The 12,348-nt window shown below is 45.8% G+C and overlaps 1 protein-coding gene across 2 annotated transcripts in view; it reads left to right on the plus strand.

Moving 5' to 3' along the window:
* The window catches only part of Heg1 (heart development protein with EGF like domains 1), an 87,181-nt gene that overhangs the window by 24,517 nt on the left and 50,316 nt on the right, over positions 1-12,348 (plus strand). For both annotated transcript variants that reach the window (XM_021184954.2, XM_021184955.2), the window contains exons 2-4: positions 1,608-1,907; positions 10,779-11,117; positions 11,946-12,296. In XM_021184954.2, the coding sequence (XP_021040613.1) occupies positions 1,608-1,907; positions 10,779-11,117; positions 11,946-12,296 (990 nt within the window). The remainder of the gene's footprint in view (positions 1-1,607; positions 1,908-10,778; positions 11,118-11,945; positions 12,297-12,348) is intronic.

The raw sequence follows: 12,348 nt of genomic DNA on the forward strand, positions 1-12,348 counted from the left end.
CGAGGCCAGCCTGGTCTACAAAGTGAGTTCCAGGACAGCCAGAGCTATACAGAGAAACCCTGTCTCGAAAAACCAAAAAAAAAAAAAAAAAAAAGTCATCCTTGAACTGAACCACCGACCAAAGAGCATACACGGGCTGGACCTACGCCTCCCCTGCACATAGGTAGCAGATGTGCAGCTTGGTCTTCACGTGGGTTCCAAACAACTGGAACAGGGGCTATCATCCCAAAAGCAGTTGCCTGTATGTGGGCTATGTTCTTCTAACTGCCTTGTCTGGCGTCAGGGAGAGGGGAAGCCCATAGCCTCCCAGAGACTTGAAGTACCAGGGTGAGGGGTATACCCAGGGGGCACCCACCCACTCAGAGAGGAAGGGGAAGGGACATGGGGGAAGGATTGTAGGAGTGGGTGACCAGGTGAGGAGCGGTAAATAGAAAAAAAAATTTAAAGGTTATCTTTGAGTTTGAGGCCAGGCTATACTACATGAGACCCCCACCTCAAAAATTAAAGTAAAAATAAAGATCCTTAAGCCAGGTACAATGGCATGTGCCTTTAATCCCAGCTGTGAAGAAGCAGTCAGGATCTGAGGTCCAGGCTGGCCGAGTCTACAGAGTGCGTTCTGGGACAGCCAGGGCTACGCAGTGAGATCCTATCTCAAAAAACCAAAACAAGTAAAACAGAAAAAGATTCCTATCAAAAGAAGGAAGGTGGAGAGCTGGTAGGGACCTCAGGCAGAGGCTGAAGCCATCGAAGGTGACTCTCTGGTTTCATACTCTGTGACTGTCTAGGGGAACTCCGTTCCGTAGGGGAAGGCATGAAGGCATTTTATGTTCCAGCCATTCATGAAGGCTGTAGAGCTCAGAAGCCCTACAGTGATACTCTCTGGTTTGGCTCATTGTCCAGTGTTGGGAATTCTGCATGTTTTGAATTCTGGTACTTCCTGGCGCACCTCATGAAGGTGAGGAATAAGTCCTCATGATCCAAGGCTGATCTCTAAATTGTAGAACAGTGGTTCTCAACCTTCCTAATGCTGTGACCCTCTACCACAGTTCGTCACGTTGTGGTGACCCCAACCATAAAATTATTTTTGTTGTTCCTTCATAACTGTAATTTTGCTACTATTATCAATTGTAATGTAAATATCTGTTTTCTGATAGCCTGAGGTGACCCCTGTGAAAGCATTGTTTGACGCCTCCAAAGAGGTCGAGACCTAGAGATTAATAACCACCCCAAAATAGTCTGAGGCTTGGCAACAGCTGACTCCATTACTGATAATCTTTTCCCTGAGGGCCGATCATGGGTGAGGTCAAAAGGCAATCTTTGGAGGCCAGCCTGGTCTACAGAGTGAGGATAGCCAGGGCTATACAGCGAAACCCTGTCTCGAAAAAAAATAAAACCAAATCAAACCAAACCAAACCAAACAAAACAAAAAAGACAATCTTTGGTTGGTGGTCTCTCTTGCAGTTCCCTAGTTTCCTAGGATGGGTAGTTCTTCCTGCCTTCTCCACACATCTGTGTATTTCATGAACTCTGAGTCTGAGCCCACTAGAGAGAACGCGCCATTTGGAAGGCCCGCTGGTAGGATTTTAACTGTTGTCGTCTGCTTTCAGCCTTGGAGAGCCTTCCTGAGTCACCCAGCAGTTCCAGGTCACAAAGAAGAATCACATCTTCTCAAACAGAGAGTGGGACATCCCTAGGCTTCCTGGAGAGGACGAGGGAGCTCCCAGAAGAAGGGACTGTGCACACGCAAGTGGCTGGCACCTGGGCTTCCCGCCAAGCCTCCCATCCTGCTCTGGAACCTGGGGAGTCAACTGTGCTCTCCCAGAAGAGAAATTCATCCAGCCAGGAACACTCAGGGCCACCATTCTCCTGGACTCAGAGTCACCCTCCTCCCTCAGACCACCCATCATGTGAGTACTCCTGTCCCCAGCTGAACCCTCCAATCTCAAAATAACCCCCAAGTGGCTGTGTATAGCCAGGTGGCTAAGTGCTGTGCCAGGCTAGGGGGCAACAATAAGCAAATAAGGATGATTTAAAAGCCACCCCTTCAGTGCCAAGTGCTTTGGGTTAGAAGTACAATAAATGCAGCTTATCTCAGTATTGAGCTTCTCACTTAAAATATGGAGGAAAATATCAGCTGGTCTGGTGGCTGCTGTGTCCCCGCCTCCTGTCTCCCCCTTTTCCTTTTCTCCCTCTCTCTCTCTACACACACACACAACAAAGATTACGTGTGTCTGCGGTGTGCTTATAAGAGAGGCTGTGTGCCAGGGGGCTTGAATAAAAGGTGAGCCAGACACCATTGCACCGTCTGATTAGCGCTTTTGAATCTTGTTTATTTTTGCAAAAGCAGTTTCTTTGATGGCCGAGAAAATAGGTGCGTGCCTGTTTTCCCGGCTTTGATTCAAAAGCTCACACAGTACAGGTGTTTGTGTGGCTTTTGTTAGGCCCTGTGGTTGTAGAGAACTGTCTTGTCCCATTCTGCCATGCCACTTCCGACGCACCAGCCCCAGCTAAGCTACTCTAAGCCACTCTTGTTTCTTCTGAGCCACTATATCACTTGTCAGACCAGGTCACCAGGACCTGCCCAGAGACTGTAGCTGTCTTAAGGACATTTCTAGAACAGTGTTCAGTAGTTTAGAATTGGGGGGCCAAGGGGGTGCTCACAGATCCCCCAGGGGGCAGAGGCAAAAAGATGCTGTAAGCTGCCCCTCTCCATGCAGTTCAGGTTGTGGTTTTAGCCTTGGGCTATGAGAGGCCAGACAGAGTGGCAGGATTTGCCCTTCAAAATCTTTTTAAGTCGGGGTTTTTTTGTTTGTTTGTTTGTTTGTTTGTTTTTAGTTTTAAGAATAAATATAGCTTTCTATTTATTCTTTGAGAATTTCATGCATGCATACAGTATATTTCAATCATGCTCAGCCCTCTCCATAATCACTGTCCACAACTCCTCCAGATTCCCTCCCTCCCTCCGTCCCTCCCTCCCTCCGGATCCAATCCTTGCTGCCCATAAATCCATGGGTGAGGCCATCCATTGAAGCATGGTCAACCAGGGACCACATCTCCTGGAAGAAACCAAGTCTCCCTATCCTAGCCAGCATCAACTATCAAGAGCTCCTCAGCCTGAGGTGGGGGCTTACGTTCTGCTCCCTCAACCACGACAGCACAGTTTTGTTTTGTTTTTTTAAGTACTTTGCAAAACTGGGAGTTTGTGTTTGTCATCAAAGCAAAGACTGGGCCCAGAGATCTACTCCTCTGGAACACCTATTTAAAGGACCAGTCTTCTTGCACGTCCCTGCTGATGGGGTGTGGGCGGAACTCATGCTTCATGTTTGTAGGAGATTGGCTTTAAGATTATTCGTAAGCAGCCTAGAGAGATGCCCACAGGTTGAGTCCTTCCTGCTCTTCGAGAGGACTGGAGTTTGGTTCCCAGCACCCATATCGGGCGACACTGAAGTCACAGTGTCTGTAACTTGAGGTCCAAAGGGCCAGTGTTTTCTTCTAGACATTCACAGGTACATTCACACAAACACACACATCTGCATGAATAAAACTAAATAAACCTTTTCAAAAAAAAGATGATTCCTAAGTATTGGTTGAATTAGACAAAAGCTATGATACTGTGCAGCCTCGGGCTCTGCGGCTTGATGATTTACAACCAGCTTTGTGTTTCTCAGAAATCTCTACTGTGATTCTGGTCAGGGTCATTGAATGTTAATCATACACATTACACCTAGTACTGCGGTGTATTTGAAATGAATCCGTGTTTCTAACTTTACTGGACTGGACTCTCTTCTTCTGTATGTTTTAAACAAAAAGGCAACAGACCCTCACATTCTTCCTTTAAAAAAAATAAAAAAAAAGACAGGGTCTTATTGTATAGTCCTGACTGTCCAGGAACTCACTGTGTAGACTGACCTTGAACTCATCTGCTTATCTCTGCGTCTCAAGTGCTGAGATTAGAGATGTGAGCCACTCAGCCTGCCTCTGACCCTCATTCATTGGGCAGTTGTCCTTCTAAGGCAGTGGTTCTCAGCCTTCCTGATGCTGCAACCCTTTAATACAGTTCTTCATGTTGTGGTGACCCCCAACCATAAAATTATTTCATTGTACTTCATAACTGTAATCTTTCTACTGCTATGAATTGTAATGTAAATGTCTGTGTTTTCTGATGGTCTTAGGTGGCCCCTGTGAAAGGATTGTTTGACCACCAAGGGGGTTGAGATCCACAGGTTGAGAACTGCTGTTCTAGAACCTTCCATGTCTAATGTTTGCAGTTTTGCTGACTTTCGTTGTCCTCGAGTCTTACTAAGAATTTGTCTTCCTTGGTGACCTGGGTATTCTGCTGTAGGTGATGTCAGACTGCCCTCTAAAATGTTCACTACAGAGGACTTTAGTGCAGAGAGCATACCCCAGCGAGTGCCTGAGGCCAATGAGGAAACAAATCTCTGTGGAAACAAGCCTCTGCCCTGTTTTTTTTTTTTTTTTTTTTTTTTTTTTTTTTTTTGGTTTTTCGAGACAGGGTTTCTCTGTGTAGTCCTGGCTGTCCTGGAACTCACTCTGTAGACCAGGCTGGCCTCGAACTCAGAAATCCGCCTGCCTCTGCCTCCCAAGTGCTGGGATTAAAGGCGTGCGCCACCACGCCCGGCCCCTCTGCCCTGTTTTTAAAGTTAGCCTGGCACCTTCTAGCCTACCCAGAAAGCTCGGTAAACCTCTCCTATTGAATGGACTTCATGAGATTCTACTGAGTCCCTTTCTGAGTCCGTGACTGACACAGGAGCTTTGGGGATGTAGGCCAGAGTGCCTAAGGAGGACCAGCAGGACCTATCACAGCAGACTTGGAGTCAGCCTGCCGTACCAGCCTGCTCAGTGAATGAGGACAAGCAATGGGGTCCTCGTTCAGGGGAAGAGTTTGTGATTTTTCTAGCAGTGTGACCTAGAGAAAAGCCCAACACTTAAACCAGTCAGGTCTATAATGTCCCTCAGGAGATGTGCCTACGGACGATAAACTAAGGGCATGGTGGGAGGTTCTTTTGATCTGAAAGGTGGCAGCATTTGATGAGCCATACATACTCAATCTGTGTCATCTGGGCCTCCTATCCTGCCACCTAGGAACACAGTGTGTGGTGCTGAGTGTGTTTTTGCCAACCTGACACAAACTGGGAAGAGGAACCCTCAATTGAGAAAATATCTCCATCTGATTGTCCTGTGGGGCAAATCTGTGTGTGTGTGTGTGTGTGTGTGTGTGTGGTGTGTGTGTATGTGTGTTTATGTGTGTGGGTTTTTTTTTTCTGTTTTGTTTTGTTTGTGTGGCTCCTGGTTCTGTAAGAAAGCAGGCTGAGGGACTAGAGAGATATCTCAGTGGTTAAAAACGCTGACTGCTCTTCCAGAGGTTCTGGGTTCAATTCCCAGCAGCCACATGGTGGCTCACAACCATCCGTAAGGGGATCCGATGCCCTCTTCTGATGTGTCTTAAGACAGCTATAATGTACTTATATACGTAAAATAAATAAATACATCTTTAAAAGAAAAATAGAAAAAGAAAGCAGGTTGAGCAAGCCAGTAAGTAGCGCCCTCTCCATGGGTCTACTTCAGTGATAAGCTTTTACCTAGAACTTTACAATAAAATAAGATAAACGTTCTTTATTTCCCGAGTTGCTCTTGGTCTGTATTTTATTACAGCAACAGAACACAGAGCAGAACAGACTGTTCAGTACAGCGTCTTCCACATCCTGGGTAGCCAGGAGTTAATCTGTTTCTAAATAGAATCTGTATCTTACAGCACCTAAGTAAGCCCAGGACGACGAGCCAGGGGACCTTGCTCTCCACCCTCTCCTGCCTAGCTGCCTCCCTGCCTCTCTAGACTTTCTGTGGTCTCTTTGACTGCTGGTCCTGGTGTGGGGGCGGGGCTATAAACAAAGCAACAAGGGGCCCTGCCCGGGTGAGGAGGGCAGGGAGGAAGCTCTGTTCTGAAGGCACAAATGTGTATGTTGAATTGTGTGAGAGTGACTACAATTCCGCACTAAATTTAGTGTGAGCTTCCTGGAAATGGGGGCGCAGGGGGAAGCTGGGTGGAGCGTGGGATTGTTGTCGGACCGGCAGCATACCGTTTAGCCCATAGGCAGTGGGCGGGCAGTGCTTCCAAGAGGAATATTTATTTATGTAAGGGATGCTGAAGATCATAATAGAAACTGCTTTCAATTGCTGGTTTTGTGAGAGTCGTGCTAATGTCCTTTGAAGGTGACATTTTGTAGACTCGGTAAGAGCTGGGGCGGAATAATGGGTCTTGACTTATGGGAGTCTTTCCTGTGGGCAATTGAGCTGTTGCAGTCCAGGTAAATGGCTTTGTGGTGATGTCACTTTTGTGAAGGGAGAGGACAGAAATGTGAAGGACTTTGGAATTCCAATTTTTTAAAAATTTTATTTAAAAATGTTTATTAACGGAGGGGAGTGCATTTGCCACAGTGTGTGGGAGCCAGAGAAAAACTGAACAACTCAGTTCTTCTCCTGCCAACCATGGCACACAGGACCGAACTCCTGTCAAGTTTGGTAGCAAGGGCCTTTACTGCTGAGTCATCTTGCCAGATTCAGTCATCCTACCTTCCCTCCTTCTTTTTAATTTTCTATTTATTTTTGCCTTTGCTGAGGCTCAAAGTCTGAAGGTTTCTAGTTTCCTAACGCCAGCCTGTGGGTTCCTAGTTAGTGTCGCAGGTGCCCGTGTAGGATCCTAGGCAGTGCCTGTGGACAAGCTAAGCAAGCATCCTCCAATCCCTTTCTCAAGACAGGGTTTCTCTGTGTAGACCAGGCTGACCTTGAACTCACAGAGATCCTCCTGCTTCTGCCTCCCAAGTGCTAGGACTAAAGGCGTGCACCACCACTGCCCGGCTCAAGCATTCCCTTTTTTTCTAGAGGCACTGCTTTGCAGAAGTGTTCACGCACATTGTGTTGCTTTACCGTGAGGATTAAATGAAAATTGTCAATCGGGCAAATAGCACAAGGCTCTGCCATTGCTTACTTGAGGACCGCTGTTTTGTTTTGTTGGGGAGGGGTCTTATACGCTGTAGTTGAGGTGGGCCTGGAACTTGCTGTGTAGACCAAACTGGCTTCCAGCTCCTGATCTTCCTGCTTCAGCCTCCCAAGGTTACAACATGTGCCTCATGCCCAACCAGGGTGGCTTGTTACAGTAATGATGTGGGTGACCGTGGGCTGCACAGTCCTGAGGCCAGGGGAATGGAGTTGCTTTCCTCTGTGACTCTGCATCTCTGTGGCCATTTCTTTGCTAATACTACCAAAATGGCAGGTTTGGGTTTTTCCAAGCTGAATCCAATATAGTCATCACAATGTTTTTGGTTTTGGTTTTGGTTTTTTACTGTTTTATTCTTTCTTTCTTTCTTTCTTTATTAGATATTTTCTTTATATACATTTCAGATGCTATCCCAAAAATTCCCTATACCCTCCCTCCGCCCTGCTCCCCTACCCACCCACTCCCGCTTCTTGGCCCTGGCATTCCCCTGTACTGGGGCATATAAAGTTTGCAATACCAAGGGGCTTCTCTTCCGACTAGGCCATCTTCTGCTACATATGCAACTAGAGATATGAGCTCTGGGGGTACTGGTTAGTTCATATTGTATCACAATGGGTTTTATCTTTAAGGTTTTATTTGTAATTGTGTGCATGTGTGTGTGTGTGTGTGTGTGTGTACACACGCGCGTGTGCGCACGATGTGCACCCCCCACCCCCACCCCCATTTGTGTGCAGGTTTTACACATGAATGAAGGTGCCCTCAGGGGCCAGAAGAGAATGTTGGGATCTCTGGAGCCAGAGCCACAGGCAGTTGTGAGCTGCCCAGTGTGAGTGCTGCAAACCAAACGCAGGTCCTCTGAAGGAGCAACACACACTTCTAATTGTTGAGTCCTGGCTACCCACCACCTCTGTGCCTTGATGGGAATACTGAACAGATGACACAGTGCAGTTGATTAGAGATAAAAATGCCTTTAAAGTAAATAAGAGGCTACTTATGGAACATATCCATATCTCTATCACTCCTTTCTTAGACAAAAGTGGCTTTTTTGCCTGGCAGTGGTGGCACACGCCTTTAATCCCAGCACTTGGGAGACAGAGGCAGGCGGATTTCTGAGTTCGAGGCCAGTCTGGTCTACAAAGTGAGTTCCAGGACAGCCAGCAGGGCTATACAGAGAAACCCTGTCTCAAAAAACAAAACAAAACAAAACAAAAAGTGGCTTTTTAAAATCACATGACAATTTTTCTTTTCTATTGGTTACAGATTTCATATATACATATAATGTATTTTGACCAAATTCAATTCCCCCATTCTCCACTTCCCAAAGTGCTGCTCTTTATGTTTTTTTTTTTAATTTTATTTTATGTTCACTGGTGTTTTGCCTGCATGTATGTTTGGATGAGGGCATCAGATATTGGAGTTACAGGTATTGTGAGCCGGCATGTTGATGCTAGAAATTGAACCCACGTCTTCTGGGAGAGCAGTCAGTGCTCTTAACTACTGAGCCATTTCTACAGCCCTGTGGTTTTTGTTTGTTGTTTGTGTTCCAGCAGGGCTGGATGCCTTTGCACGCACTGTCTCTATGGATAGCCTGCACCTGCGTCTGTTCTCATTAAGCTCCAGTAATCAGAGCAGCAGGCTGTGTTCCCATTGTCAGGGAGTTCGTGGCTTTGCACAAGAGTAAAAGGGACCGTTTCTTCCTACACTCTAATTTTCTTTAATTTCTTTTTTAATGATTTATTTATTTATTTTATCTGTATGAGTGCACCATTGCTGTTTTCAGACACACCAGAAGAGGGCATCAGACACCTTTGCAGATGGTTGTGAGCCACCAGGCAGTTGCTGGGAATTGAACTCAGGACCTCTGGAAGAGCAGTCAGTGCTCTTAACCACTCAACCATCTCTCCAGCCCCCATCTAATTTTTTTTAAGATTTATTTATTTATTTATTTATTTATTTATTTATTTAATGTAAGTACACTGTAGCTGTCTTCAGACACTCCAGAAGAGGGTGTCAGATCTCATTATGAATGGTTGTGAGCCACCATGTGGTTGCTGGGATTTGAACTAACCGCTGAGCCATCTCTCCAGCTCCCATTTCCCCATACTTTCTCTCTTTGACTAAAATCTGTTTGTGCTTTTGGCCATGACTGCACATAAGACTGGTCTTCAAAGAACTGTTTATAATAGCAGCTCCTTTTTCCCCTTTCGGAGTCGTGATTAACAGCTGAAGCCTTTCATGGTAGGGGTATAGACCATTCTTTGTTGCTGTTGGCTTCGTGTGGGAAAAAGAAAGGAAGCCCCTTCTCTCCTTGCCTGCCATCCTTTTGTTCCCTAGCTTTCCGGCACCTTATTCTTGCCTGTAATGAGGACATCATGTGGTGCTGGGTTTGAACACAGGGCCTGGTGCAATCTAAGTAAGCTCCCTACCACTGGGTTATGGCCTCAGCCCTTTGGTAATAGGGCTTTAAGATCTTTGAGGTACTTTGTTGAAGTCAGTTCTTTTTTTATTTGTTTGTTTTGTTTGGGTTTTTTTTTTGTTTGTTTTTTCCAGACAGGGTTTCTCTGTGTAGCCCTGGCTGTCCTGGAACTTACTCTGTAGACCAGGCTGGCCTCGAACTCACAGATCCTCCTGCCTCTGCCTCTGCCTCCCAAGTGCTGGGATTAAAGGTGTGCGCCACCACTGCCTGGCTAGGTCAGTTCTCAAGTACCCTTGGGAAGTTTCTGATGCTCTCAGCTATGCCACCGTGATGAGGGGCAGATGTCGCATTCTGACCTGTGGTAGATTTTATATATGTGCATATATATACATACATATATATATATATGTGTGTATATATATATTATATTATACACACATATATATGTATGTATATATGATATACGAATTCTTGTGGCTCTTGACAGGTATCCAAGGACATCCATCCATTTCACTGATCAGAAAGAAAAGAAACTGTCCCCGGCCTAGAGTTTTGGATTTCTAACACTATGCTGGTGTGAAGATGGCCCTTTCTAGCTTAGTAAGACTTGGTATCTACCGTAGTGGAGTTTGCCTGCTTTTAGGTGAAATTAAATAAAATTCCTCAGGCAATAATACACTCCCCTGTTGGTTAGTACTTCTGTTGATGTATGTCCTTTGAATGGTCTTTCGAAGCACAGGCTTCATGCTGACCATGATTTAGGGACTACTCCAGACCCTTTGATGGTTGGGGACCACTTTCATAAGCCAGCACTGCCCTGACTGTGTTCTGCAGAGCCCCAGTGCTGACGGAGGGGCTGTACACCATACACTGGCTCAACCCTGATTCACGGTGTGGACTGGATTGTAATCTATGATAGCATTTGAACCAAAGGGTTACATTGGTAAAAACAATCCTGCAGCAACAGCCTTATCATGGTGGCCTACCCTGTGGAATTACTAAGCTATAGCATGCAGCTCCCTACAGAAAACAAATTGATTTTTTTCCTTCGTTCGGGCTTCTCCTATCTACCTTTTAGCTCGAATAGAAAACTTAATTAGTGCATGGTGAAGAATCTGAGTGTAACCAGCCCTGTGAGACTCAGAGCTACTTCGGAGAAAGAAAAGGAGGGCCCCCTAGTTGTGCCTGCAGTATCAGCACGATACAGACTGCTCTCTGTTCTATCAATCACGTTAAAATATCAAATCAAATGGAATTAAATGGAATAACCATGATCTGTACCTAGATAGAACCCCGATTTTCTTAGCCGTTCAAGTAGTTTTGAAGCATGTTCTTCTTCTGCCTTAGCTTCTGGAAGTATGAAGAGTGGTAATCATTTCACCGCTCTCCAAAACCCATCAGTCACCCAGACAAAGAGCATCCTTATCACTGACACATACACTAATGGCGTCCCAAGAACTCTGCGGTCTCTGCCCGTCGGTGTGGACCCTGCAAAGGAGACAGAGGGTTTCCCTGAGCACTCCAGACTTGGTATAACTTCAGTGTCAGTCCACTCTTCACTCTCTGTGAAGGACTCAAGGACAAACAGTGGACTAACTGAGCATCTGGGAGATGGAGAAGGCACTGAGCTGTCTACAGAAAATGGATATGGACTTCCATCTATGCACTGGCAAAGTGATGTCCCCCGTGAGTAATCAACCTTTATTTGACCCATGGACATTTGCTATAGTTGGGTATCTCTAGGGGGCCTCTTTAAGGCCATTTGCAGTTTCTGAACGGATATGTGACTATGGTGATACCAGACCCTCTGTTAGCTTCTTTATCTTTGGGTGTGGAAAAGTGCCGTCCCTAAGATGAGAACACCAAGACTTGGAGGGCCTAAGTAAAGCAAGCACAACACCTTAGCTCACTCAGCAGAATGGAGACCTTAGCCTTGGGAGCTCTCACGGCTGGCTGGTCATCTTCCTTCATTCTATAATGTCATCTTCAAAGGGAGCCCTAGCCTGCTCTTTATAGCTGGATCCAGTGATTTTGTGTATAGACCATCTTTTTAAATAACTTGTCAGACATAAACATATATTCCAAATTCATAGTTTGGCTTACTCCTTATAGTTTATTTTACTACATATTAGAAGCAGGATGTTTAACAATATTCCAGATGGGTTTCTTTTTAGGAAAAAGAAATGTTGTTCCTATGGTATTTATGCCATTGAACTTGCTAGATGAAATGACTCTTCCCTTGAGCTACATTCTCAAGGGACAGCAACACCCAGGCCTATAACTTGCTGTTTGCACATTGCCGCTCACAAGTCTCCTGTTCACCGGCCTTTATCTTTAAGATTACAATGTTGCTGACATTCAATAATTTTAGAAAAAAAAATTGGAACATGATGATGCGTGTAGGGTGACCCATATAAACACTGTTAAGCAAGCTTGCCTGAGAGAGCACATCTTGGTTGTTAAGCATCCTTTTCAGATCCACTAATGGCCTCTCCCTCCTGTGATATCTCACAGCCTTCGGAAGACATCAGCTTGCCAGCAGCTCAGAAGCGGACGATGGAAGGGCCATGCCTCTGACTGAGACTGTGTTTAGATCAGCCCCCTCCATTGGTGGTGGAGAGAGCACCGGACGATGGGTCCTCACCAAGAAGAAAACATCCACAGATGCGGCAGAAAGCTCAGCTTTGCATCCAGAAGCTGGGGGCGCTGGGGGCCTGACTCAGTCCTCACACGCTGCACAACAGCCCCGAGGTGGTGGCGACGACTCAGGGATGGGTGGGAGGAGTTATACAGAGTCTTCATCTTCTTCATCTACATCTTCTTCCGAAAGTCTGGATTCCTCAGCACCTCTCAGAGAGCATTCATGTGAGTTCTTTTCTTTTTCTTTTTTCTTTTTTCTTTCTTTTTTTTTTTTTTT

Source organism: Mus caroli, chromosome 16 (assembly GCF_900094665.2).
Source record: "Mus caroli chromosome 16, CAROLI_EIJ_v1.1, whole genome shotgun sequence".
Classification (NCBI taxonomy): Eukaryota; Metazoa; Chordata; class Mammalia; order Rodentia; family Muridae; genus Mus; species Mus caroli.